The sequence below is a fragment of the Xiphias gladius genome, chromosome 18, assembly GCF_016859285.1.
Source record: "Xiphias gladius isolate SHS-SW01 ecotype Sanya breed wild chromosome 18, ASM1685928v1, whole genome shotgun sequence".
NCBI lineage: Eukaryota > Metazoa > Chordata > Actinopteri > Istiophoriformes > Xiphiidae > Xiphias > Xiphias gladius.
The window spans coordinates 30,020,878-30,046,133 of record NC_053417.1 but is presented as its reverse complement, the minus strand read 5'-3'; the positions used below and the strand labels follow the sequence as shown (position 1 = coordinate 30,046,133).

General features: G+C 44.2%; 2 protein-coding genes across 3 annotated transcripts in view; both read left to right on the top strand.

The window, feature by feature from the left end:
* The first annotated feature begins 1,668 nt into the window (after window positions 1-1,668).
* fgd1 (FYVE, RhoGEF and PH domain containing 1) lies at window positions 1,669-19,230 on the top strand. 2 transcript variants are annotated; one of them, XR_005709399.1, is made up of 16 exons: window positions 1,669-2,191; window positions 2,712-2,801; window positions 3,333-3,481; window positions 3,566-3,722; window positions 3,827-3,965; window positions 5,177-5,235; window positions 6,701-6,847; window positions 6,963-7,055; window positions 7,324-7,403; window positions 7,681-7,711; window positions 8,189-8,290; window positions 8,492-8,620; window positions 8,795-8,953; window positions 9,258-9,404; window positions 11,292-14,975; window positions 18,370-19,230. XR_005709399.1 is itself a non-coding variant. In XM_040153114.1 (16 exons), exons 1-15 carry the CDS (start codon window positions 1,781-1,783, stop codon window positions 11,565-11,567), a joined length of 2,169 nt encoding a protein of 722 aa, XP_040009048.1. In that variant the 5' UTR covers window positions 1,669-1,780; the 3' UTR covers window positions 11,568-11,574; window positions 14,006-15,180. The 2 variants fall into 2 exon arrangements, 1 of the variants encoding a protein (XP_040009048.1); XM_040153114.1 differs by lacking the exon at window positions 18,370-19,230 and having other exon boundaries at window positions 11,292-11,574; window positions 14,006-15,180.
* A 2,453-nt stretch (window positions 19,231-21,683) lies between these two features.
* tfe3a (transcription factor binding to IGHM enhancer 3a) overlaps window positions 21,684-25,256 on the top strand; it is a 10,267-nt gene continuing 6,694 nt past the window's right edge. Inside the window, 3 exon segments of the mRNA XM_040151823.1 lie at window positions 21,684-21,800; window positions 21,882-22,322; window positions 22,324-22,343. Of these exon segments, the coding sequence (XP_040007757.1) occupies window positions 22,180-22,322; window positions 22,324-22,343 (163 nt within the window). The 5' untranslated portion in view covers window positions 21,684-21,800; window positions 21,882-22,179.

The following is a 25,256-nucleotide window of genomic DNA, read 5'->3' as shown; positions in this document are numbered from 1 at the left end:
TGATGATGATGATGATGATGATGATGATGATGATGATGATGATGATGATGATGATGATGATGATGATGATGATGATGATGATGATGATGATGATGATGATGATGATGATGATGATGATGATGATGATGATGATGATGATGATGATGATGATGATGATGATGATGATGATGATGATGATGATGATGATGATGATGATGATGATGATGATGATGATGATGATGATGATGATGATGATGATGATGATGATGATGATGATGATGATGATGATGATGATGATGATGATGATGATGATGATGATGATGATGATGATGATGATGATGATGATGATGATGATGATGATGATGATGATGATGATGATGATGATGATGATGATGATGATGATGATGATGATGATGATGATGATGATGATGATGATGATGATGATGATGATGATGATGATGATGATGATGATGATGATGATGATGATGATGATGATGATGATGATGATGATGATGATGATGATGATGATGATGATGATGATGATGATGATGATGATGATGATGATGATGATGATGATGATGATGATGATGATGATGATGATGATGATGATGATGATGATGATGATGATGATGATGATGATGATGATGATGATGATGATGATGATGATGATGATGATGATGATGATGATGATGATGATGATGATGATGATGATGATGATGATGATGATGATGATGATGATGATGATGATGATGATGATGATGATGATGATGATGATGATGATGATGATGATGATGATGATGATGATGATGATGATGATGATGATGATGATGATGATGATGATGATGATGATGATGATGATGATGATGATGATGATGATGATGATGATGATGATGATGATGATGATGATGATGATGATGATGATGATGATGATGATGATGATGATGATGATGATGATGATGATGATGATGATGATGATGATGATGATGATGATGATGATGATGATGATGATGATGATGATGATGATGATGATGATGATGATGATGATGATGATGATGATGATGATGATGATGATGATGATGATGATGATGATGACGACGATGATGAGGACGATGATGATGATGATGCTGATGATGATGATGATGATGCTGATGATGATGATGCTGATGATGATGAAGATGATGATGATGATGATGATGATGATGATTATGATGCTGATGATGATGATGATGTGGATGATGATGCTGATGATGATGATGATGATGATGATGATGATGATGATGATGATGATGATGATGATGATGATGACGACGATGATGATGACGATGATGATGATGATGATAATGCGGCTGATGATGATGATGTTGATGACGATGATGATGATGATGATGATGATGATGATGATGATGATGATGATGATGATGATGATGATGATGATGATGATGATGATGATGATGATGATGATGATGATGATGATGATGATGATGATGATGATGATGATGATGATGATGATGATGATGATGATGATGATGATGATGATGATGATGATGATGATGATGATGATGATGATGATGATGATGATGATGATGATGATGATGATGATGATGATGATGATGATGATGATGATGATGATGATGATGATGATGATGATGATGATGATGATGATGATGATGATGATGATGATGATGATGATGAAGAGCTGGCGGTGGTGTGTCGTAACGACCTCCATCAGAAGCGTCTGTCCAGGGAGTCGGGTTACAGCGCCTCAGAGAAACACCTGGAGGATGACGTGGTTGCCGTGGAGATGAGGGAGCAGCAACAACAGCAGCAGCCGCCGTTGCTCGACCAGTCAGAGCTCCCCTCGGAGCGTCTGTCCCTCCCCTCCTCGCAGACGGATGGGAAGCTGGCCAATCGGGACAGCGGGATCGACAGCATCAGCTCTCCGTCGCACAGTGAGGAGCTCTGCTTCGCCAGCGTGGACGATGGGGGCGTGGCTTATCCCTGCAGTCCCGCCCTCCTGCCCCGCCTCTCCAGCTCATCCTCATATGCGGGGGAGGGAGGGGAGGGGGATGGAGAGGAGGGGGAGGTGAGGGGAGCTGCGAGGAGGAGGAGGGAGTTCTCTGAGGAGGGAGACAGTGACCTGGAGGAGGAGGAGGAGGCGGAGCTAACACTGGTGCTGTCCCCCCCCAAGACAGACAGACAGGACTCTGCTGAGGTGAGACGGGAGTTTACAAACACACGGCACCTTTAATGACACATTAACAAGAGAAAAGCAAAACACAGAAAAATACAAAACTGGATCATCGAACAGGCCTCCGGGGGCCCGGTCGCCTGCGGGGGTCCGGGGGTCCGGGGGCCCGGGGGTCCGGGGGCCCGGTTGCCTGCGGGGGTCCGGGGCTCCGGGGAAGGGACCGCTAATAGTTTTGGTTTGAAAGTCACAGAGCTCAGTTAGAAGACACAAAGGACGTAGTCGTCGCTAACTGGCTGGCTGAGCAGCACCGGTTGTACTGTTCGGTCCCTCCGGTCTCCGACTGAGCGTAGACCACGTCTCCGTCCACTCAGAGCTCAGCTCTGTCAGAGATATGTCCCCACTGAGTGAAAATCCCTTTCTCTGGGTGGCAGCTGTCCTGCTCTGACTCACTTCTACTCAGTCGTCGTTTTATCGGACGTTCAGTTACTGTAGGTGAAACTCGACGCTTCTGCAGACGTTTAACACCGTCCTTGTCTCTGTCCAGCTGTCTGTCCAGCAGAGGGTCTTCAACATCGCCAATGAGCTGCTACACACAGAGATCGCCTACGTCTCTAAGCTGCACCTCCTGGACCAGGTGAGTCACCTGCTCTGAGCTCTGAGCCTGAACCGACACTCACAGTCCTTGTCTTCCTCGGTCCCGGTTCAATCGGTGTCGCTGTTGTGTTCGTGTTATCCGACTTTCACAGTACTGCTTCTGCCACTGTTGCCATGGAAACGCCGCTGTATTTACACTGCAGGACTGACTGGTGTGAGCTGGTTCAGCTGTGAAATTCAGGATAATTTAACCCTAAATTAAAACTCCTGCAGAGGGGTAGCATTTTTTTTTTGGGGGTGCGCGCCAGGGGTCTGTTGTCTCATAATGTGTCCGTGGCTGTAGGTCATGTTCAGTTACAAACAGCAGCTGTTTATTGACGTTATTTCGTATCAGAATGATTAATGCAGAGAACCGGGACTTTCAATCTGAGTCCTAACACATTTTTCTCTATTGTGACCCCCCTTCTTTAAAACTATGGGAACTGTCTGCCCCCCCCCCTTCTTGAAAGCTTTGCACCAGTCTGCCCCACATCCAAAACTTTCTAAACCCGCCCCTGCTCTCCTCCGGCAGGTTTTCTGTGCCAGACTCCTGGAGGAGGCCCGGTCTCGCTCCTCCTTCCCCTGTGACGTCGTTCAGGGAATCTTCTCCAACATCTGCTCCATCTACTGTTTCCATCAGCAGTTCTTGCTGCCGGCGCTGCAGAAACGCATGGAGGAATGGTGAGGCTGTTTCTCCTCCTCTTCTTCTCCTGCTGGTTCTCCTCCTCTAGAGTTGCTCTGACTTCGTTCCTCATTTGTCTGCAGGGATTCGAACCCACGGATCGGGGACATCCTGCAGAAGCTGGCTCCCTTCCTGAAAATGTACGGAGAGTATGTGAAGAACTTTGACCGAGCCATGGAGCTGGTGAACACCTGGATGGAGAGGTCGGCTCAGTTCAAGACCATCATCCAGGAGATCCAGGTACAGATCACTGACACTGCTGCTCCACTCTTCAGTCTGTTGAGATTTAACCTCGTCTGGTTGTTTTATATGTGAATATTTGTGTGTTTGTTGTTTTTGTGCAGAAGGAGGAGCGTTGTGGGAACCTGACGCTGCAGCATCACATGTTGGAGCCGGTTCAGAGGATTCCTCGCTACGAGCTGCTGCTCAAAGATTATCTACACCGACTGCCGGAGGACGCCCCGGACTACAGGGACGCCCAGAGTACGAGAAACAAACACACCCAAACATCAGTGCAGTGGCAGTGATGCTTATATGACCACCTTTCATTATCTATGCTAACATTAAGAGTTCTGGTATATTCACATTTTCATAGACACCATCGCATTCTTACATTCAGCCCCTATCCACCGCAGGAACTTGCCAACCTGAAACCTGGGAACACAGCCTGGTCAGTTGACCAAAATGAGCACGCAGCACATCAAACCACTTTGTAGTTTTTCAGTTTGTTCCACTGCAGCGTTGTGGTTCCTTGATTTTCGACGCTGGATACATGTTGGGGTGTTCTTGTCATTGTATTAAGGGTCATTTATGTAAACCTGGAGGATTAAAGAGTTTATCCACTCATGGGCAGATCAGGGCTGAACCATTCCTGGACAACACCAGGACACTTTCTGTAAGAACTTCAGATTCTACACAATGAAAACAGAGTTAAAGATGTAGACAAGAGAAAAGGTGACTGTAGGATCTGTCAGTTTTCTCCTCAGAATTTCTCCTCTCACCTCTCACATCCTAATATACTGCTCCCCCCCTGGTCGTGGGATTAACTGCAACCTGCGCGCTGCAGTTGCAGCTTTCCCTGTGACTGGAAGATGATTCCCCCTTACCAATATATTGTTCTGTTCCCGCCGCTTCCAGGGTTTGATTTTAAAGGTAGAATAGTAGATAATTCATTTCAGATGTGCACTACATTGCGGGTCTGCAGACCAATGCGTTCAACAGTTATTGCTGCCTGTAGTCTGCATGGTCATAGAGTCCACGAGGACTTTCAGAAATCCTGATGGACATGGGCAGATGATGAAATTAACATCACATCGCAGCCAGCCAGTTATTACTCGTGCTTTAGCTGTAACTTTGAGTAGTCCTCTCCACTTGGTGAATGCTGCACATCTGTCAGCCCTGTACTCCTTTAATGGAGTTTGGATGGAGGTTTGCAGACCTGATTAAACCACCTGTTGAACCGTCCTCCGTTTTGTTCACTTAATCTGAAAGTATTCCATCCACAGCTGAACTCTAGCGTGGAAAGTAACTCGAACAAACTCTCTTTTTGTGGGAAATGAGATTTTGGGGAGAACTCCTTGGAGATACGGGGATCTAAATCCCTGGTTTTCAACCCCACTGCAGATGCATAGTGTGAGATGGGTAACATTCATGTATACACAGTCTCATCTCTCTTGACGTGTCTCTGTCTGCAGAGTCTTTGGAGCTGATTGCCACAGCAGCAGAACATTCGAATGCCGCCATCAGGAAGATGGTAAGAGTTTCACGCAGTCAACACCCAGAGCTGTCAGCCATAATCACCATGGTCCACCACGGCTCAGACCACATCACACACACACAGAGTCTGATAAATGTGACTCAGACCAGATCAAACGCTGTCAGTTTGTCATTAACCTTGACTTCATCTTTGATTAAACTGCTCTGATTACACCTCATTTACTGTCACAAACACAGCTGCTGCTTCATGTGTGTTTTTTTGTTTCATTTAACTCCATCACGGTTCATCGCTCAGACTGCCAGTGTCGAGCAAAAGCTCCAAAAAATCACCCTCAGTAACAGAATCAATATGGATGCGGATATTTGATACTCGGATGATTTTCGTGGTCCCATTGGTTTTCATTCATTTTAGTCTGTATCTAACTTTATGCAGTACCACTGCACCAGAACCTCAGAAAAACCGTCTCATGGTTTTTAGATCAAACTTCAAAAATTCAGGGTGGTTGGACAGGTACTCACCGGCAGATAAAGTTCTCAACCACCACCTGGTTGAAGACCCTGGAAACTGAACTTCAGGTCTCTTCCCGGGAACTGAAACCCATATCTCCTCTGGGCATCTGAACGCCAGATCCTTTCTGGATAGATGAACCTCAGATCTCTCCAGGGGATCTGATGTATCTCCAGGACTTGAACCCCAGGTTTCTCTTGGATAAATGAACCCCAGGTCTCTCCAGGGAACTAAAGTATCCTCTGGGGAACTGAATCCTGGGTCTGTCTTGAAAAAAAGTAATATTTTTGGAATAAATTCATGATATTATGAGAATAAAGTCATTGTGCTGGTGGTAAAAGGTTGCCCCCTTGCTTGGTGATATGATGCTTTTATAGATGCCTGTTTGCATTTTTTCACACGAGAAGAAGAAATCTGGACTTGTGTAGTCCAGACTGGTTTCAGATCTGATGAATTTGAGCTCTAAGTCAGTCCACATCCTCCCAGCAGGATGTTTGCTGTCGTCTTTAATTAACTCTCACTGATTAAAGGAAAGCTTCTGCTGAAGCGTGTCAGTTCACGGTGTTCACCCCCCCAGCTGAGTCTGACAGCCTCTGAGGGATTTGTGCGCTGACAGGCGCAGAGAAAACCTGGGATAATAAGACCAGGATGGTCAGTGGCATCGCACGAGCAGTGGAAAGCAGCTCATAGTGAGAAAAGGCCAATATTATCAGTGTCAAAAACTTTTTTCTTACATGTACCACAGAGCTTCATGTCTGGACATTTCTGGACTCAATCCGGGACATTGTGCTTAATTCACCCCCCCCCCCCACTGTTGATTGTGTTGGTCTGTCTGGTGAAGTGGATGTCTGTAACTGTTCATTTCCATCAGCATTTATCACATTTGTCTATTTCCATTCATCAATTTTTCACCTCAGCCAAATGTAAAAGCTTTTTGGCAATATTCTGTCTCTGTTCTCTAATTTCTGGCCTTCTGTCTGTCTCTGTCTGCCAGGAGAGAATGAGGAAGTTGTTGAAGGTGTACGAGTTGTTGGGAGGAGAAGAAGACATCGTTAACCCGACTAACGAGCTCATTAAAGAAGGACACATCCTCAAACTGTCCAACAAGAATGGGACCACGCAGGACAGATACCTCATACTGGTACTCTACTGTCCTCTGCTTTGTTCGGCTCTATTCTACCATATTGTCCTTTACTGTTTTCCGGGCCTGACACAGTCGTACAGGCAGCGATAAGTGACGTGTTTCTCTTATGCAGTTTAATGACAGGTTGCTGTACTGCGTCCCAAAGCTGCGTCTGATCGGTCAGAAGTACGGTGTCCGCACTCGCATTGATGTGGACGGCATGGAGGTGAGACATTAGGCTACTCCAGTAGCTTCAGCTTGTGTTTCTTGAAGTGGTTCATGGTGGATTCTGAGGTCTGCTCTGGATCATGGTCCTGCTGTAGAAGCCAGACTCTGTTCAGTTTCCTGACTGACTGCAGGACATCTGCCTCCAGAATCTGCTGATATTTAGTGGAGTCCATTCTTCCCTCTGTCAGTGTTTCCTCTGCCACTGGCCACAACCCCCCCAAAGCAGAAATAGTGAATTTCTCGGTGTCTTTCTGTCCGTCCTCCAGTTGAAGGAGACCAGCAGTGGTGCAGTTCCCAGGACGTTCCTTGTGTCTGGAAAACAGAGATCCCTGGAGCTGCAGGCCAGGTACAAACCTCTGGACACTCAAAGCTGATTTTGATCTCAGTCTCACTGAATGAGTTTCAGTGAGATGAGTAACAGAGACCTGACACCCTACATTTATACAACATCACACAATTCAGTCACACAAAGCTGTCACCACACGCACCGAGAGCGAGGAGTGTTTCTAACTGGAATTTGTTTTGCACTTCGTTCCTTTAGTGCGGCGCATGTGACTGGAAACCAGTTCCCCCAGAGTCCCGTTGTTTTCTGACTGATTTTCTGTTTGATTGTGTCTCTGCAGGACGGAGGAGGAGAAAAAAGACTGGATCCAGGTAGACACACACCACTGACCTTCAGTGGTTTAACTTATCACCTTGCCTCAGTGATGCACAGGTGCACTCCAGGACCCTGTGACATCACTTCTGGGTGTGGTTACAGGTGAAACAGCCTGGTGTTAAGTTACTCTTCCAGATGATGTCAATGAAACTCACTACTTCCCGAGCAGATGTTTAAATGAAAAGCATTGCAGGAGGTTAAAGTGAATAATTCCTGCGTTTACAGGTAGGCTTTTAATGTGAAACAACTGCAGGAAGTGTTGACTTTCAGTGACAGTAGCTTAACACCGCAGCAAAGTGTTTTACCTGGCTTCTGTTAAATATCATCCCAGACTGATGTCTATGTGTTAGAGCTATTATTTGAGCCCCGTCCATTTGAATACTGGTTAATACTGGAGAATTATCAGTATTGTATACAGTATATAAACATTTTTATCTATACCCTTGGTTTTGTGTGTGTGTGTGTGTATTCAGGCCATCCAAGCGACCATCCAGAGACATGAGCAGACGCTGGAGAGCTTCAGACATTTGAATTGTTCCCTACGAGATGATGAATCCACACCACCTCACTCCCCGGTAACACACACACAAATAACTGGTACCAGTCTGTTCGGCGTGTCAGAGTCAGTTTGCCCCAGTGGCTGAACAGGGTACTGCAATAAAAAGAACACCCCCAGCCCAGAAGCCATTTTCCACATTGACCCCCATCATACATGAGACGTCCGTAGAGCTGTCGACAGGCTCAGTCACGACTCTCTGTGTTCGTTTCTTTCTCAGAGCTGCGTGGAGCTGGGGAAGCGAGCTCCGACTCCAATCAGAGAGAAGGAAGTCACTCTGTGTATGAAGTGTCAGGAGCCGTTCAACTCCATCACCAAGAGACGACACCACTGTAAAGCCTGTGGACACGTATGTTCATCAATGATTACAATATCATTTAATCCGTAATAACCAATAACACCATTGTAAAGACTGTGGACACGCACAGTATGATCATCATGTAAATATCAGTATAGAATTATTTATAAAAGCCTAAGAGCTGCCGACTGTCACTGATTGTCTGTGTGTCCGTGTTGAAACCAGGTGGTTTGTGGGAAATGTTCGGAGTTTCGTGCTCGTCTGTCGTACGACAACAACCGGACCAATCGTGTTTGTATCGACTGCTACGCCACGCTGGTGGGAGTCTTGCCCTCGCCCGCCACGCTGACCAGCAGCACCCAGAGGAGGCGCTCCATCCTGGAGGTTAGTGGGACATCACTCTGAGCTGTGTGTGTGTTTGTGTATGTGCTGTACATGTTTTCCCTCTTACGCTCTCAGCTCTGTAAGATTTTAGGATACTATAAAATGGCCACAAGACCACTAGCGCTGTAAAAAACTGCATCGGATCCCAATATTACAACAGTTTCCCCAGAAAATACTAATATAAATGACAATAAAGGATCTATGATACAAGAGTTGTTATTTTTGTGGTAAAAATTTTCTCAGTCACTAAGGTTGAGTCTTGCAGAAAACTGATTCTCTCTCCATCTCTCTCTCGTTGCCATAGAAACAGGCCTCGCTGGCGGCAGAGAACAGTGTGATTTGTAGTTTTCTTCACCACATGGAGAAAGGAGGGGGGCGGGGCTGGCAGAAGGCCTGGTTCGTCATACCTGAAAACGAGCCGCTGGTGCTCTACATCTATGGAGCTCCGCAGGTACGTTACTAAAAATAAAGAGTGAACGGCAGCTGGAGACGACTGGTAGGGACACTGGACAACAGTGGTCCCTCCCCTGAGCAATATACAGACAGCAAACACACAGTCAGCTGAAATGAACGTCACATAACCACAGAGCGAACTCCTCTGTACAGAAATAATGATGCCAGAACACAGGAAACTCAAATCACGACAAAATCGTGAAGGTGCACCACCCGTCCCCTGTGGGACCGCACACCGCTGCTCACCACCGGGTCTAGTATCCAACACTCCAGCCTATGGCTGCTCCGTCTCAGGGGAGACCAGCGGTTGGGTGAAGCCCCCAAGGTGGGAGAGGCCCGGGGAGGGAGGAGAATAGGTGGAAACTGTCTGAAGGCAGAGGTAGAATGGACCTTTTCAGTCCATCGTGATGAACGACCTGGGCCTGTAACAGTGAGCTGCTTCACCACCAGAAGAAAGCTCCTGCACTGGTGGCGGACCTTCCAAAGTGGCCGCAGCTGTGTGCAGCCCTCAGTGGGTTGTTCAACCACACAACATGCCTGTTTAATAGGCATCATCATGATACAGCTTGTCTCTGGAGACTCTCAGCACAATTAGGCCCGGCAGCAATGAAGGTTGACTCCGGGTGCTCCTCACGGACAGCGCAAACCCTGCCAGAAGTCCCGGGCTCAGAGTCAAAAACACAGGAAGCCACAAGCATTTCAACTGGAGCCTGTGCTGAGAGGTTCTATATGCATAAGCAGCCTGCCTCACATTACTGTCCCATTCATTCTCATGGGAACACAACATCTCTGCTTGCTGGTCGATCAGAGTCCTGTTACGGTGTTTCGCCACACCATCCGACTTGGCCTTGTAGGCAGTGATGCAGGTCCTCTTGATCCCTAATAGCTGCATGCAGACCGTGCAGGTTAACGAACTTAGTGAAGTGATCAACCGCCACCAAGAAGTAACTGATCCACAGCCACCAGCGTAGCCAAGAATTTTGAGTTCACGAACCTGGAAGATTTAACAAGAAAAACAATAAAAGGAACTCAGATGTAGTAGCCTCCCCTGGCTTTTGCTAAGCTAAGCTAAACAGCTGCTGGCTGTATCTTAACATTTATTGTATCTAAACATCTCACTCTCAGTAAATAATAGAATATGCCTATTTCCCAAAATGTTCAATTATTCCTTTAAAGGGAATTTCTTTTGGGACCAGGCTCATGTGGCAACAGACGTAAACCTGGCTTTCGTCAGAGTAGTGAATGATAAGTAAACATACTGTACATGATTGATGATTTGACCCGGAGGGAGCACGTTGAATAACAGCGGCCCAAGTATCCAAGATCCGCTCAGATTTTAGGTCGGCAATGACGACAATGCAACCCCTGCCTGTGAGATAAGACCTAGACCAGCTGAGGATTGTTTCAGATAATCCAATCCACTATTTTACAGTAACAATGTTCCACAGTATCCAAGACCACACTAAGGTCAAGCAGCAGCAAAACTGATGTTTTACCTGAGTCAGTATTCAGACGAATGTCATTTAACACCTTTATCAGTGCAGTGTCGGTGCTGTGCAGTGGTCTGAACCCTTCGCCTAATGGCCGACACTGTATAGACCGACAGTAACCGTAGCAACACTGCTGTGGCTTTACACCATGCTAACGATTGAATGTGATGAAAGAGACAAATCAGTTGAGTGAAACACGGATGACGATTTTCAGCTTTTTGTTTTTGTCTCCTTTGGTCTTTGGCCGTGGTATAATACCCACGATGCACCCTGCGGAGTCCTCGTTTAGAAAATGATGGATTTATCTGGACACGTCTTGCTGACTGAGGACAGGTATGTGGATTTACAGACAGAAGTCAACTGTGTTTTTGTTTCCGATATTATTTCTCCACCAGGACGTGAAGGCGCAGCGCAGCGTTCCTCTGATTGGCTTCGAAGTCTCTCTACCTGAGTCATGTGACCGTCTTGAGAGACGCCACGCCTTCAAGATCTCCCAGAGTCACCTGACCCTGTACTTCAGCGCTGAGGGGGAGGAGCTACAGCGGCGATGGATGGACGTCCTGTCGAGGGCCGGGAGGGGGGAGGAGCCTCAGGTCCACCGGCCAATCGTAGAGAGTCTGGAGGAGGAGGGGGAGGATCTCGCAGCTGCAGCGGAGGGCGGGAACACGTGATTCTATTGTATGAGCAACGATGGTTTTGGTGAAGGCGGGGTCTTTAGATGAATATCAATCCCTATTGGAAACCAGTACAAAACCAGTTCATACAGTCGTAGCTAAAATATACGTTTAACACAAACACACACACACACACACACACTGAGCTCTCTGTATATTTAAAGTTGCGTGGTTCATCTGCATGATTCCTCCCTGCTGTCGTCACACAAAATAGCGTCTCTCTCTCTCTCTCTCGTTTTACCTTTGTTTCACCTGCGCGGTGAGGTGGGCGGAGCCTCTGGTTCTATAAATGTCGTCAACGTAAATTCTCACAGTAAACTTTCCTTTCAACGATAACCTCAGCACACAAACCATAGCAGTCTCCTGGTCACGGACCAGTTGGTTTTTCTCCCTGAGTTTCATCTGTGGAATGTCTCTGAACACTACAGTACCCATGAGCCCCAGCTATGGAAATGCCTCCGCCTACAGCTGTTACATCCGAGTTGTATCATATTCAGAAAACTGACCCTAAACTTTTTTAGATCTGAGAATTTGTCCAATGAGTTCAGCCGCTGACTTCTCCCTAAGCTGCACGGCAGCAAGAGTCTGAAGCTCATTTAATCAACTTGTGTATTCACGGTCATGGGCTCAGTCACCACACGTCTCCTGATGGAGCACTGCAAGTTCTTCAGCTTCTTCCTGTGTCCTTATGTAGTATTAATTCATCAGTTTTTCAAAAGGTGGGATGTATTTCAGTGGTTATCTCACTTTGCAACAACCTTAGTTATTGTGAGTTATTTAATGTGCATTTATTCTGGAGCCAAAAAGGTCAAACAGTCAGTTCACAAGATAATGGACAATGAGGCTCCCTTTTATCACTGTGTGTTCGAAACCTGCAGGAGACCGTTGAACATAACCAAGAAAGTTGAATATAAAATGGCCGCGGGTTTAGCTCACAGTTAAAACTCTGCATTCACGTTTTGTCCGGCTGACACCATCTCTATTCTCCGTTTACGTTTTCTTCAAAGACCAGTGAAAGAAACCCACAAACACACAAACCCAAGATCTGCAGCAAAAGAATGGGACCCTAGCTGAACTCAGTTCAGTGCAGACCGAATATAATCCAGCCTAGTCTCCTCATGAATCACATTGATATCGGTCAATTCGGCACCTCACAATTTACGTTCTGTGGCACTATACATATACGGAGGAAGTAGTGTGTCCAATACCTGGATGTATTAATAGATGTGATGTGCAGCCTCCACGCAGCCTTGTTGCTAATGTGGCCACTCACAGTACTGTAACTAAAAATCACTTCAGTTCGTCCCGGTGGCTGACCAGGGTACTGCGACAAAAGGAACACCTCCAGCCCGGAAGGCATTTTCCACATTGACCTCCATTATACATGAGACGAGTGTAAAGCTGTGGAAAGGCTCGGTTATTACTCTGCGTGCACTTGGAGAGAAATTTTCTTTTAAATGAAAAGGTCCAGTTATTTGAAGCAGTATATATTCAGAAAGTATTCAAAAACAATAGGGACATGGACGTGGGTCTGTTTGTACTGTGAACACATGTTCACAGGATTGTTGGTGTGTCCTGCTCTGACATAAACTTTGGGCTGGACGTGGAAACTCTTGGACTTGTGCAGATGAAGATATTTACATCACACAGACTCTTACAGCCATGCGGATGCAAAAAGTATCATTTGAGCTGTGGTGGACGAGGTGGTGGGTGAATGTTTACCCCATCTGACTGAGCTGCTGTCATTGTAACCGTAACCACAATGTTTGCCTCCCATTAACCAGACTATAGTTACCTTGCACAGATTTTGTAAAAAGTGAGAATTTTAAAAAAGGTAATGTTGGACATAATGTGGGGTTTTGCAGAATCGTCTAATATCATCATTTTCTAGTTATGGGGCTGATGTAATCTGGACCCAGCCTGACGCGGGTCCAGGGTTCTCGGTTATTCAGCAGCAACTCAGCCCATGCAGAACTCTATTATGTTGTTTCGTTCATCTCGCAATGAAAACATAAATGAAATGGATTAACAAGCACGTACAAACACATGCCGGAGTCAAACTGGACAATGCCCCCCCCCCAACACACACACACACACACCCACCCCCCCCACACACACATTGGTTCAAATCCCAACAAAGAGCTGAGGAGTCGACCTTCAACCTGTAATGAGTGCAGCTGCTGCCGTCGCCTTGGACAATTATGTAAGAAATTAGAAGAGAAGAGTTTAGCAGTGCTGGCACGTCAGCAGGACATAAACTGTCCGATTTTTAAAACACGAAAGAAGAAAAAGACTGATCTGTTCTCTTTAAATGCACTTCAAAGACATTTCATTTTTTTATTTCAAATTTCGCCTAAAGAAAAAAAGTCTACAGATTTCTATTTTCCTTTTGTTTTCTTCCGTTTGAATTTTTAAAGTTTTCTTTCCACCCTCAGTGACCTCGCTGCTGCTGTCTGACCTCCAAACCTGCCGATCAAATCACCTGTCAGGAGCTAAACTACGTTTCCCAGCAAACTCTGCTGTGAGGAGTGGAATCCTGAAGCCTCTCTGCTCTCTACAGGTGAAGCAGGGTACTGCAGCTTCTTATAAAATACCTGAGGCGGTTGGTTCATCAATGTCCTGAAGAAACCTCACTCAACATTTTGGGGATTAAAGACCTTTTCCAACTGTTAAAAAAATCATATAATTTTTCTACTTAATTAATACTTACTTTATGAATTGAAGAAGTACTCCTGTTTGTTGTAACGCGCCCAATACCAAAATTTCAAGTCAAGATTTTGACTTTCTTTTGACTCTTCAAGTAATTATAGATATGGCTCAAAGTTGTGAAATCCTAACTTAAAATTTTGACCCTCAAAGTAAACATTTCAACTCATCATATTATTTGATTTACTATCTCACAAGTTTATAATGGTGATTTAAGTCAAAATTATAACTCAAGTTTCTTACTTAATACTTGAGTATTAAGTTTTTTTTCTGACATTTTTTCTGGCCATTTTCTGACCTTTATTGAACAGACGACTAACTGGTTAATGAAGAAAATAATACCTGGAAATGAAAATGAAAATAGTCGTTAGTTGCAGCGCTAATAACCTGTGAGATATGAGACTTCTGCAGGACACTGAGGATCTCAGTGGTGGTGCAGGTTTTTTGGAGCTGGATGTAAAAAGTTTGTGGAGGTTTTTAAAGACAGTTTCAGGCAGTTGGAGACACCAAGAGTCTCTGAGAAGAACCAGAAACCAGACTGGACTATAAACCTTCATGTTTCTGCTGAGTTCAGACTGAACTCTTAACCTCCCCAGGTCTGATGGACTGGTTTTTGTTTCCTGGATGTTCTGAACAGCCGATCTGAACAGAATCCAAAAGAAAAGACTTTGGTTGTTTTTATCATCTTCTCTTCCAGTGGTAAAGTATTTCTCTCTCTGTCTCTATAAACACCTTTTGGACAAAGTGTTTTGATAGTGAAAAAAAGCAGATATTATTAATATTGTTACTGTTATTCTGATGAATCTAACTGAAAAGACAGACTTCTTGTTGGATATTTATGTGTTTAAGAGTCTGGGTTGTGTTTGATGTTTGCTTGATGCAAGTTGATGCAAGAAGAAAAAGAGTAAAGATTTTGTAAATATAATTTATTCTCCTGTGACCCCCCCCCCCCCCGGTCATGTGACTATGTAAAGATAAAAGGTTAACGCTCGCTGTTTCTCCACAGTCTGCAGACCTCCACACAGCCAGAGTACAGCAGACAGTTTGGGGTCCGGTGGCTGCCATGTTGGCTCCACAGTCCCGATTAACAGGGTAAAGGTTAAAGGAAGAATCTGACATTTTAATAAATCCTGTGGTTCAGTGTCGTCTCCAGATGGAGACCACTTTCCTCTCTTTAAATTCAGTATGGAGATTAGTTAAGGATGTAGTTAGCCTAGCATTTCATAAAGACCGGAAGAAGGGGGAAACCTTTTCAGTGGTAACTAACTTGGTAAAAGATAAGCTAACACTGCTGACTGTGTGGCCATTAATTCAGCTTAAAGTGTTTGGCTGCTAAATGCTATGCTAGGGCTATCAACTCTAGCTAACAGTTTTAATCTGTGGTTAGTGGGTAAACAGTAACTGTGGGGCTAACTGAAAGACTTGATAGGTTCGTCCTACGGTACACTAACAGTGTGAAGTCTCTGCTTTTAAATCTGAGACTGAGCCAAAGCTACACGGCTTCTGGTAGCCACTGTGCTGTTGGTTAACATAACATAAAATACAAGCAGATGCTTTGGAGTTTTTTTTTTCTCTTTTGCTAGAGCTAGGCTTCCCTTACTTCTAGTCTTTGTGCTAAGCTAGGCTAAACACCTATTTTTGTCATGGACACAGATAAAAATGACATCCATCAGAAACCTGCAACTCTACAAAATGTTTTGAAAACAGGATTTCTCAAAATGTCAAACTCTTCTTTAACTTCTACCTGCGTAACAATCCGGAGCTCAGTCTGCGCATGGCTCTGGTTAGCACGGTGCATTTTTGAAGAGCGAAGCAGACTCCAGTGTCGTCCTCTCTTCTCTCAGTGGAAGGAAATGGCCAGTAACTCAGCCTTAGAGCTCCCATCGTCACCAGTTGTCTTGATGTGGTGAAAAATGCTGTCAACTTTAAATCTGAGTCATTTTTGTCGAGCAGTCGATGCTTCTTTTGTATGAGTTATACTTTTTTCCCGTTGCCAGAGGCCCTTGGAAACACGTCCTGACTGGTCCTGACTGGTCCTGACTGTTTCTGACCAGTTCTGACTGGTCCGTTCTGGTTCTGACTTGTTCTGACCACTGTGTGTATGATACAGTTGAACAGTGGTGTGTTGTATCAGTCCTGTGTGCACTTTCTCTACATGTGCCAAAGCATGTATTTGAAACTGTTCAGGATTCAGAGCGAGTGAAGTTGTTGGATGATATATCAGATCTGCATTATATACCTAAGTATTTCTTGTTCTTTGGTCTGGATACCACGTCAGTCCATAAGCAGTTACGGTCTGTTACACCAGTTCAAGCTGGTTATAACTATAGATGAGTATGACTAAATTATTATTATATGAAGGAGTGTTCTAAGTTGAGATTTTAAATTTAAGGTGGATTTTTCAGGATAATGCCTGCTTGAAAAATAACTCCAATGTTTTGCCCCCTAAGACAAGCTAGTTCTAGCATGGAGGCCAGCTCCCAAAATGACTCACCACCAAAAATCAAAATTAATATATGAATGAAAACAGAGGCAGTGTATAGTAAATTTCATTGAGTTCTGAGTTCAGCTTGCTGAGTTTGAATTCCCGACAACATGAGCATGTGATGCACTCTGTATACGCAGGTTGTGCTTGTTTCTTGATAACAATGTTCCAGAGCTTCAGTTTTAGTTATTATTAGTCAGTATTTGACAGTCTGCTAGTAGAACAGTGTTGCACATACGGAGGTAACTTCTGGACAGTTTGTCAACGGGGATCGATCAAGTTTAAAAGCACGATTAACGCGACTGCACAGGAGCGTAACCGGTACGAAGTGGAATAACGTTGAGTGACGGTTGTTGTGTTGCAGAGTCGGATGTTTGAGGGTTAAAAATACCGTGCTTGTTCAGTACAGCACGTTACTATAACAACAGACTCTGGCGGCACTTCTGCACTTTTTAGCGCCAAATTGGATCTATCGGGGCTTTCAGAGATATTCCACTCGCCCGGACGTGATTACGTCTTGGATGCGGACGTGAATGCTTTTTGCAAGTGGGAAACTGGGACTTATGGTAACTCTGATATATTTTAACTCATCGGATGTAGGCTGCAGGTATAAGCCTGCCTTTGGCCACGTGTCTCACGCAGCATTCTCCTCCCCTTCGGGTTCCTGTTACCCTTTTCAAAATCCCCTTCGTTACGGGAAACAACAACGACCTCTGAGCTAGCAACCTACACGCTGAAAATGGCAAGTTTTGACGAAATTGCTAGAGGCTTGGCACAGTAGTGCAGGGCTAGTTGGTGAACTATTGTAGCTGGAGAGCTAACTGCTAACACACTTTATATATATATACATACATATATATATATATATATATATGTATATATGTATATATGTATAAAATGTAATCTGCTCTAGGACTAAACTCGCTTATTTTCCCAGTAACATCTCAGTGTGTTATGATGTGCACCCTTTCCCAAAATTATGGTGTTTACTTCGATCTTAGCTTTTTCAAGTTGCCCAGCTATGACATATGTTCTTATATCTCAAAAAAGCTTTTTATAGTCACAACATAGTCGTTTTTATACTCTCTGTTTAAATTTCTGTGAAATAACTGAACATGCACATCTGTACTTATAACCAGTAATCAGCTGTCGGCAGCAGTTAAAGCGGCTTGCCTGTTTTAACCAATAGAACAAGTTTTTATTGCTTTATTGCTTTTATTGGTTTAATAAAAATATAGTCCGTATAAAACTACTAGCAGCTGTAGTTACCACCACAGCCGGTTAAAACCAGTATAAACTGGTTCTGTCACACTGGAGTGTTGATCTGTGACTCTCCTGGTTTACAGCTGATTCAGATTTTTGCCTTTATTTAACTTTTGCTTGTGCCAAATCAGACAACTCAATTGCTGTCAGTGTTCAACCGTTCACTCTGTGGTTTTGTATTTATTTGTCATTTTTAATATGAAAATGTTGTTATTGGTTTAGTTTTTATGTTTTTTTTAACTTCCTCCTTGCCTGTTCTGAACCTGATATGATCACAGTGATGTTTCTATCCTCACACTGTTAAATCAGTCTGCAGTGACACATCCTCTAATTCCTCCCTGTCAGACGGCCGGTGTTACAGACTGTTAATGGCTGCTGTTACCCATGGTTGGATTACTGACCGGACATGTCAGGGGGCCCCCGGACCAGAGCCGTTGTTTGAGGTTAACATGTCTTGTTTGAAAGTCACAGTTAAAAGACACAAAACAACCACCAAGAGATGAAAAACATTGCGATAAAGAGAGACCACAAAGAAACACAAAATGACTAATAACCGCCTCCAATTTAAGGAGTCCTGGGGTTGGGGGCATTTTACCTGTCTGTGCCCCAGGCGCCCCTTTTCTCCTAATCTGTTTATGCTGTTACCATGGAGACCATCAGGATTTTCTCCTCTGCTTATGTTTGAACAGATGACAAACATGCATGAAACAAACCAAACAATGTTAATAAATGACAATATTTTGGCATGTGGACTATAAACATCATCAAATATGGATATACATATTTCTAACACAGCTTTTAAAGAACCAATCAGACGAGGACTAGGCGGTAATGTCACGTAGTTGAATGACATCATTTTTTTGAGACCAGAGCTCTTATCTCCTGACTTCCTGCTATAGTAACCACTGGGTTTCTGGAGAAGCATGTTACCATGGTGACCTCCAGGTTCCCTGAGCCTCATATTGCTCGTTACCATGTTGCCGTAGCAACCACTATACTAGTTACCATGGCAACAGCATTCACCGCTCTCCCACTCTCTCTCCAGCTGTAACAGCAGCATGGTTGTGCATTCTTCTTCTTGTAGTTCTGGTATCTTGTTATTATTGATTATTGATCGATTGCAGGTTATTGGTTAGTGGCCGGCCACTGCCTTCCATTCTGTCCATGTCTGTTCCCCATCAGCCCTTCTGTGAGAAAATAAAATGAGAAACGTTTATGAAGTTATAATGAAATAAAAACATAAAAAATGACCACATGACTGTCTGCAAGTATTTCTACAAGCACTACTGCTTTCTGTACCCCTGCTAATGCTAATGCTACTGCTACTACTACTACTGCTACTACTGCTACTGCTACTACTGCTACTACTCCTACTGCTACTACTGCTACTACTACTGCTACTGCTACTACTGCAACTGCTACTAGTGCTACTCCTACTGCTACTATTGCTACTACTATTACTGCTACTACTACTACTACTACTACTACTGCAACTTCTACTACTACTACTGTTACTGCTACTACTACTGCAACTACTACTACTACTACTGTTACTGCTACTACTACTACAGCTATTACTACCATTACTACTACTGCTAATGCTACTGCTACTATTATTACTGCTACTACTGCTACTACTACTACTACTACTGCTACTACTGTTGCTACTACTGCTACTACTACTACTACTGCTACTGCTACTACTACTACTACTACTGCTACTACTGCTACTACTACTACTGCTACTACTACTAGTGCTACTTCTACTGCTACTATTGCTACTACTATTACTACTACTGCTACTACTACAACTGCTACTACTACTGCCGCTACTGCTACTACTACTACTGCTACTGGTACTACTACTGCTAATGCTTCTGATACTACTACTTCTACTGCTACTACTGCAAATGCTACTACTGCTGCTGCTGCTACTACTACTACTACTACAACTGCTACTCCTGCTACTGCTACTACTATACAACAGTACTACTACCACTGATACTACTATTACATTAGGTAAACTTGATTGCAATTCTTTGGCATCATTTACAAATGAAGCAATGGCACCATCCAGTGATGAAACAAGGAAAGAGCTGATACTTGGGATGAAATTACTTTTTAAAACACAGGATATATAAGTCGAGATATTGAATAAACAATTAAAAGAGGTAAAAACTGAAAGGGAGACTGGGTAAAGATGTGATATATTTTACGAATATTAATGGTTTAAACAGCTGTTTAATTCAGGGAGGGTGACACTAGCAATACAATATTCAATAAAATGTCCTTCAAAATACAACACAAGGTATAGATATGTTTCTTTTGTGAATTTATGTTTGTGAATGAAAGATTTAGCCATAATAAGAATTGAATATATACAGAAAACCTACATTATTGTATATGCTAATATATATATAATGTGGAGACTAATGGTGGAAAGTAACTCAGTACATTTACTCAAGTACTGTACTTTTTGAGGTACTTTACTTGAGTGTTTCCATTTCCGGCTCCTTTATTACTTCTACTCCACTACATTTATTTGACAGCTTTAGTTACTAGTTACTCGTAAGCTGAAGATTTTACACAATGGACGATAAAACACAACACATTGTGGTTTCCGAGCTTTTCGGCTTCTGACGTCTCACAAACAGCAGTGTGTCGTCAGGTCACGTTTCCGATGTCGATGAGATGTTAACAGCTTCACCAAACGGGGATTTTTCCCTCCAAACGTCTCACATGGGTTCATTTCAACAAATGTTCAAATGATCCATTATCTCAGCAAAAATCAAAGGTCAGAGGAAAATACACAAACAGATCAGTGAACCAGAGCTGTGTTTCTTCTTCCTTCCTCCAATGAATCATCTGACGACCCCTCAGATTAGGTGACACCCTCTGGAGGGGCCCGACCCCTAGGTTGGGAACCAGTAGAGTAAACTCTCTCCCTGTATATGGCGTAGTTAAAAGCAGCTCCATCTGGAGCAGCTCCAACAGTAAAATGCTGCTGAAGCTTCCATGACTCAGGATTAACGATCTCATCGTGTCGAGGACATAATCAGTGTTTTTCCATTGTTACCCGGGTAAAGACTGAGTAGTTCTTCCAGCACTGTCAGTAATAATAATCCACTAATAAGACATAAAGGTTAATACAACACTGACAGGGGGCGTGCTGTTGCTGTTATTTTTTAAATTCTCAGTCCAGGACATTGTGATCATATTGTGTCTGTATTTTTTACTTAAGACGTTTTTTGAACGCATGACTCTTACTTTTATTGTAGTCATTGTAATAGTGATAAAGTAATAATAGATCTTAAGTAACAGATCTTCCTCCACCTGCTGCACATGAACCAGAACAAATGACTCCCGCACGTTCTACAGCTTCACGCCGTCTTATTATTGTTATTATTATTATTGCTTAATTTATATTTATGATATTATTTAATTAGTTTAGGTGTCGGCGGTATCTGTGACGTCACTCCGCTGACGAAGTTCTGTTAAAATGAAAAGGTTCCGGGAATAAAAACACCGCCTCTCTCCGCCCTTCTGATTGGCCGGCGCTCCTGTCACTCTGAGCTCGGCCGATCAGCTAGACTGACGTCACCCCCCCACTCCCCTTAAAAACCGAGACCAAATCGAACAAGATGTCCGCTTCACTCTCTGAGCCCTGAGGTGCAGCAGCAGCTGATTTGCTGTCAGAGAGCCCAGCCGCTTTCCTATTGGCCGGCAGTGACCAGAACAGCAGCTGATTGGTTCGGGAGAGCTCGGTCCACGTCTGTGTGAGGACACTCGTTTGGCTGAACTGTGACTGATCTGTTTGTTGTATTTCTATGCTCACATCTGTGTGTCTCTCTGTCTAGTTGTCTGTCGTTCAGTCTGTGGCTCAGTCTGTGGCTCAGTGCGCAGGGTCCCCGAGTTCCCTCAGCAGCTAGGAGGTGGACTTGGACCTTAAACCTGATCCTCCTCTGTTGTTCTTCCTCTGGAGGACCGGTCTTCTTGCTGGTCCGGGTTTTTCCCACACGGGTCTAGGTCAGACTGTCTCTGCTGGACTGAACATGTTTCTGTTTCTGCTGCTGTGATTTCACATCTGAGACTTTGATCCTCCGGTGGCTGCTCATTCCGGTCTCTGCATGTTAAAACGCCTCTGTCTCTGGAGAAATGTCAGCTGTCAGCTCGGACCAGATCCTGACCGGAGAGCAGAACCCAACCGGAGCCGAGCCAGAGCAGCAGGAGGCCGGGATCCTGCAGCCGCAGACCGTGTTTGTCATCCTTGACTCGGCTGAAACACTCAATCTGGTCCGGTGAGTCCGGAAGTTCTGGGAGTATCCGTTATTTCTGGTGCAGGGAGCACCCTACGCCAAACTCCGTTCAAAAATCTGTAGTTTTAACGCCACTCTGCTCCTCAGTACAAAGACATAACCTACTGACCATGACTGAAGATACAATTAGATGTGTAGTTTCTTCTGGTAAAATCGGCAGATGAATTATACACCAAAGATGTTACTTTAGTAATATGTTAGTTGACATTCCTTCAAAATAACAAGAACATCACTTACCAAAGTTAACTGCTCTTATGTGCCTTGATGAGTGCCGAATTGAAACATACTTCCTAAAGATTAAATAAAATACTTACATCTCGTTTGTAAGAAAACTAATTCGGCCGGAAAGTGTGTTAGTTTTAAACTGCAGAAGATTTGAATAGAGTTTGGCATGACTAGTTGACCATGACCACGATAAATCTGCCAGTTAAACTGAGTGGAACTATCATAACTGTAAGGGCTGATGATGAAGATAACAGTCATTGCTGTTATCTGTACTGGCTGAACAAAGGGACAACCTGCAGTGCTAAGTTGCACTTCATGATCCAAAATGTGACATAAACCCTGATGCAGGGGACTTTGTCCAACCTGTAATGCACCAAGTATTTTACGTAGTCAAAATAACAAGTGACTCGGTGGTTTAGAACAGAATTTTTATCAGCATGAATTCGTCCTGTTGCTCATATTAAGATCCGAAACGTATCCCCTAAGAAATGAAAGCTATACCTCAGACTTGTTCTGCACTCCAGTAACTTTTCTAGTAAAAACCTTAAATAGCCAAAGTTATGAATGGAGTGTGCTGTGAAGTGCTCTCCGGTGGTTGTAATGTTAAAGTGCTGTGATAGTTAGGATGATGACGCTGATGATGAAGGTCAGTCGTGTCTGTCTGAGACTTGTGACAGGAGGGTTGTTGTTGTTACCATCTGACCTTTGACCTCTGATCCTCTTTGCTGCCTTGTGTAATGAGTCATCCAAGATTATCACACACAGACGCACAGACACACACGTTGATATTTCTATAATTGTGAGGACTCTCACAATGGCTAACCCCAGCCCATACCCTAACCCTAACCTAAACCTGAACCTGATTCTAACCTGGACCCTAAAACCAGGTCTGAACCTTCAAACAGCCCTTTGAAGGAGTGAGGACCAGACAAAATGTCCTCAAAACCATACAAAGACACGTACACACACACACATTCACACACTGTTTTTCCCAGGGGAGACAGGCCCGGTCTAGTCGTCCTCAGTGTCATCCCCCTTCCTCCCCCTCGGTCCCCTACCACACCCTGCTCTCACTCACGCACGCACGTATAAAAAATGTGGGCGGTGAGACAGAAAGCAAAAGTAAATAGAAGCAGGAGGAGGCGTCTCTGCTTGATGGTCTGTTTGTCTATAAACCAGTGACTGCATATAAAGATGGACGACGCGTCTCCACGTCCTCCCACTGTGAAAAAAATGAAGCCAGAATATCCCAGATTCCCAGATTCGGGCTCTGCCATCTTGTGCTGGTGGCGTCGTCTGGAGCCAGAATTTAAGCGGTAGTAATCGACGGGTCGAGCTGCGGTATCGAGGTCCCGCCCATACACCTGCCCCAGTCAATTGCAACCACACGCATAGCTGTCAATCATGATGTCACACCCTCTTTTTATAGCTTCAAATAACTCATTAAAACCAAACTTATCAGAAAGCTCAAGACCTGAACACACGTCAGCGCGATGACAACTACCTCAATGAGCGAAACATTTTATTTGACGTGCACTTTGATTTTTCAGTTTGGCCTGGTTCCCGTCCACTAACGTGGAGGGGGCGGGGTTTATGACCTATACTGCAGCCAGCCACCAGGGGGCGATCGAGATGTTTTGGCTTCACTTTTGAGGAGTTTGCATTTTCTCCATCTTTAGATACAGTGAGTCGGAGGAGTCGGCGATGAAGAGTATTTCAGTGTCAGGTCACTGTTCAGCTGGTGAAGACGAGGCTGTGGTGAAGATGTTGAAGTGAAGAAATGCAGGAGAAATGATGAAAATGAATTTGAGTTGAAGCAGATGATGTAAAACATGATGGTGTTCAGTGTTCAGGTGGTGAGGATGATGGAAATGATGAAGATTAGTGTTTGTGTTCAGTTTGTTTCTGCTCGGTCAGAAGTTTTTTTTTTTTTTTTTTTTTTCTTCAGTCAAACTCTTTCCAGATGTTTTTTAACCAGAAACACAACGTCTGCTTGTTTTAACATCAGCATGTTTTACAGTGTGTACTGTGTTTGGCTGCGTGCGACTCAGACACCAACAAGTCCTCCGCCCCCTTCTCTCCTCTGGTCTGTGGAGGCTGAATGGTCTCTGAATCAAATGCTGCCTCGCCGCTCACTGTGCAGTCCTCTTCAGATGAGAACCATTAAAAAATCTTATTCCGTATTTTTCTCAGGTAAAGTTCCTCTGCAGCTGTTTACGCTGCCACATCAGACTCTGCTGCTTCCAGTTTGTTGAATAAAGACGATTTTTTACAGTCTAGGAGGAGGAGGTGTGTCTGCAGCTTCAAGTGGAGGCTGGATTAGAGGAAGTGACTCAGCAGAAAGACACGCGCGCACACACACACACACACACAGAACCCCCCCCACGGACACACACAAAGACACACACACGGGAAGTGGGATTGAAAGTGGTGAAACCAAACAGCTGACAGATGTTGTTCCTCCACATTCTTTTTCTCTGATGTTCAACATCAATATTAAACAATTTCCATGAGCTGTAGGTCACAGCTGGAACTAAACATGTTGACAAAGCATCTACATTCGTCTCTCCCTGTGTTTCTGTATGTCTCTTGTCCGGGGCAGCAGGTCTCAGTCCGAAAAGTGTTTTCGTGCTGATCACCTGACTCTGAACCTGTGGAAAAACTGTCCTGACTCTGTTTTTTTTGTAGAGA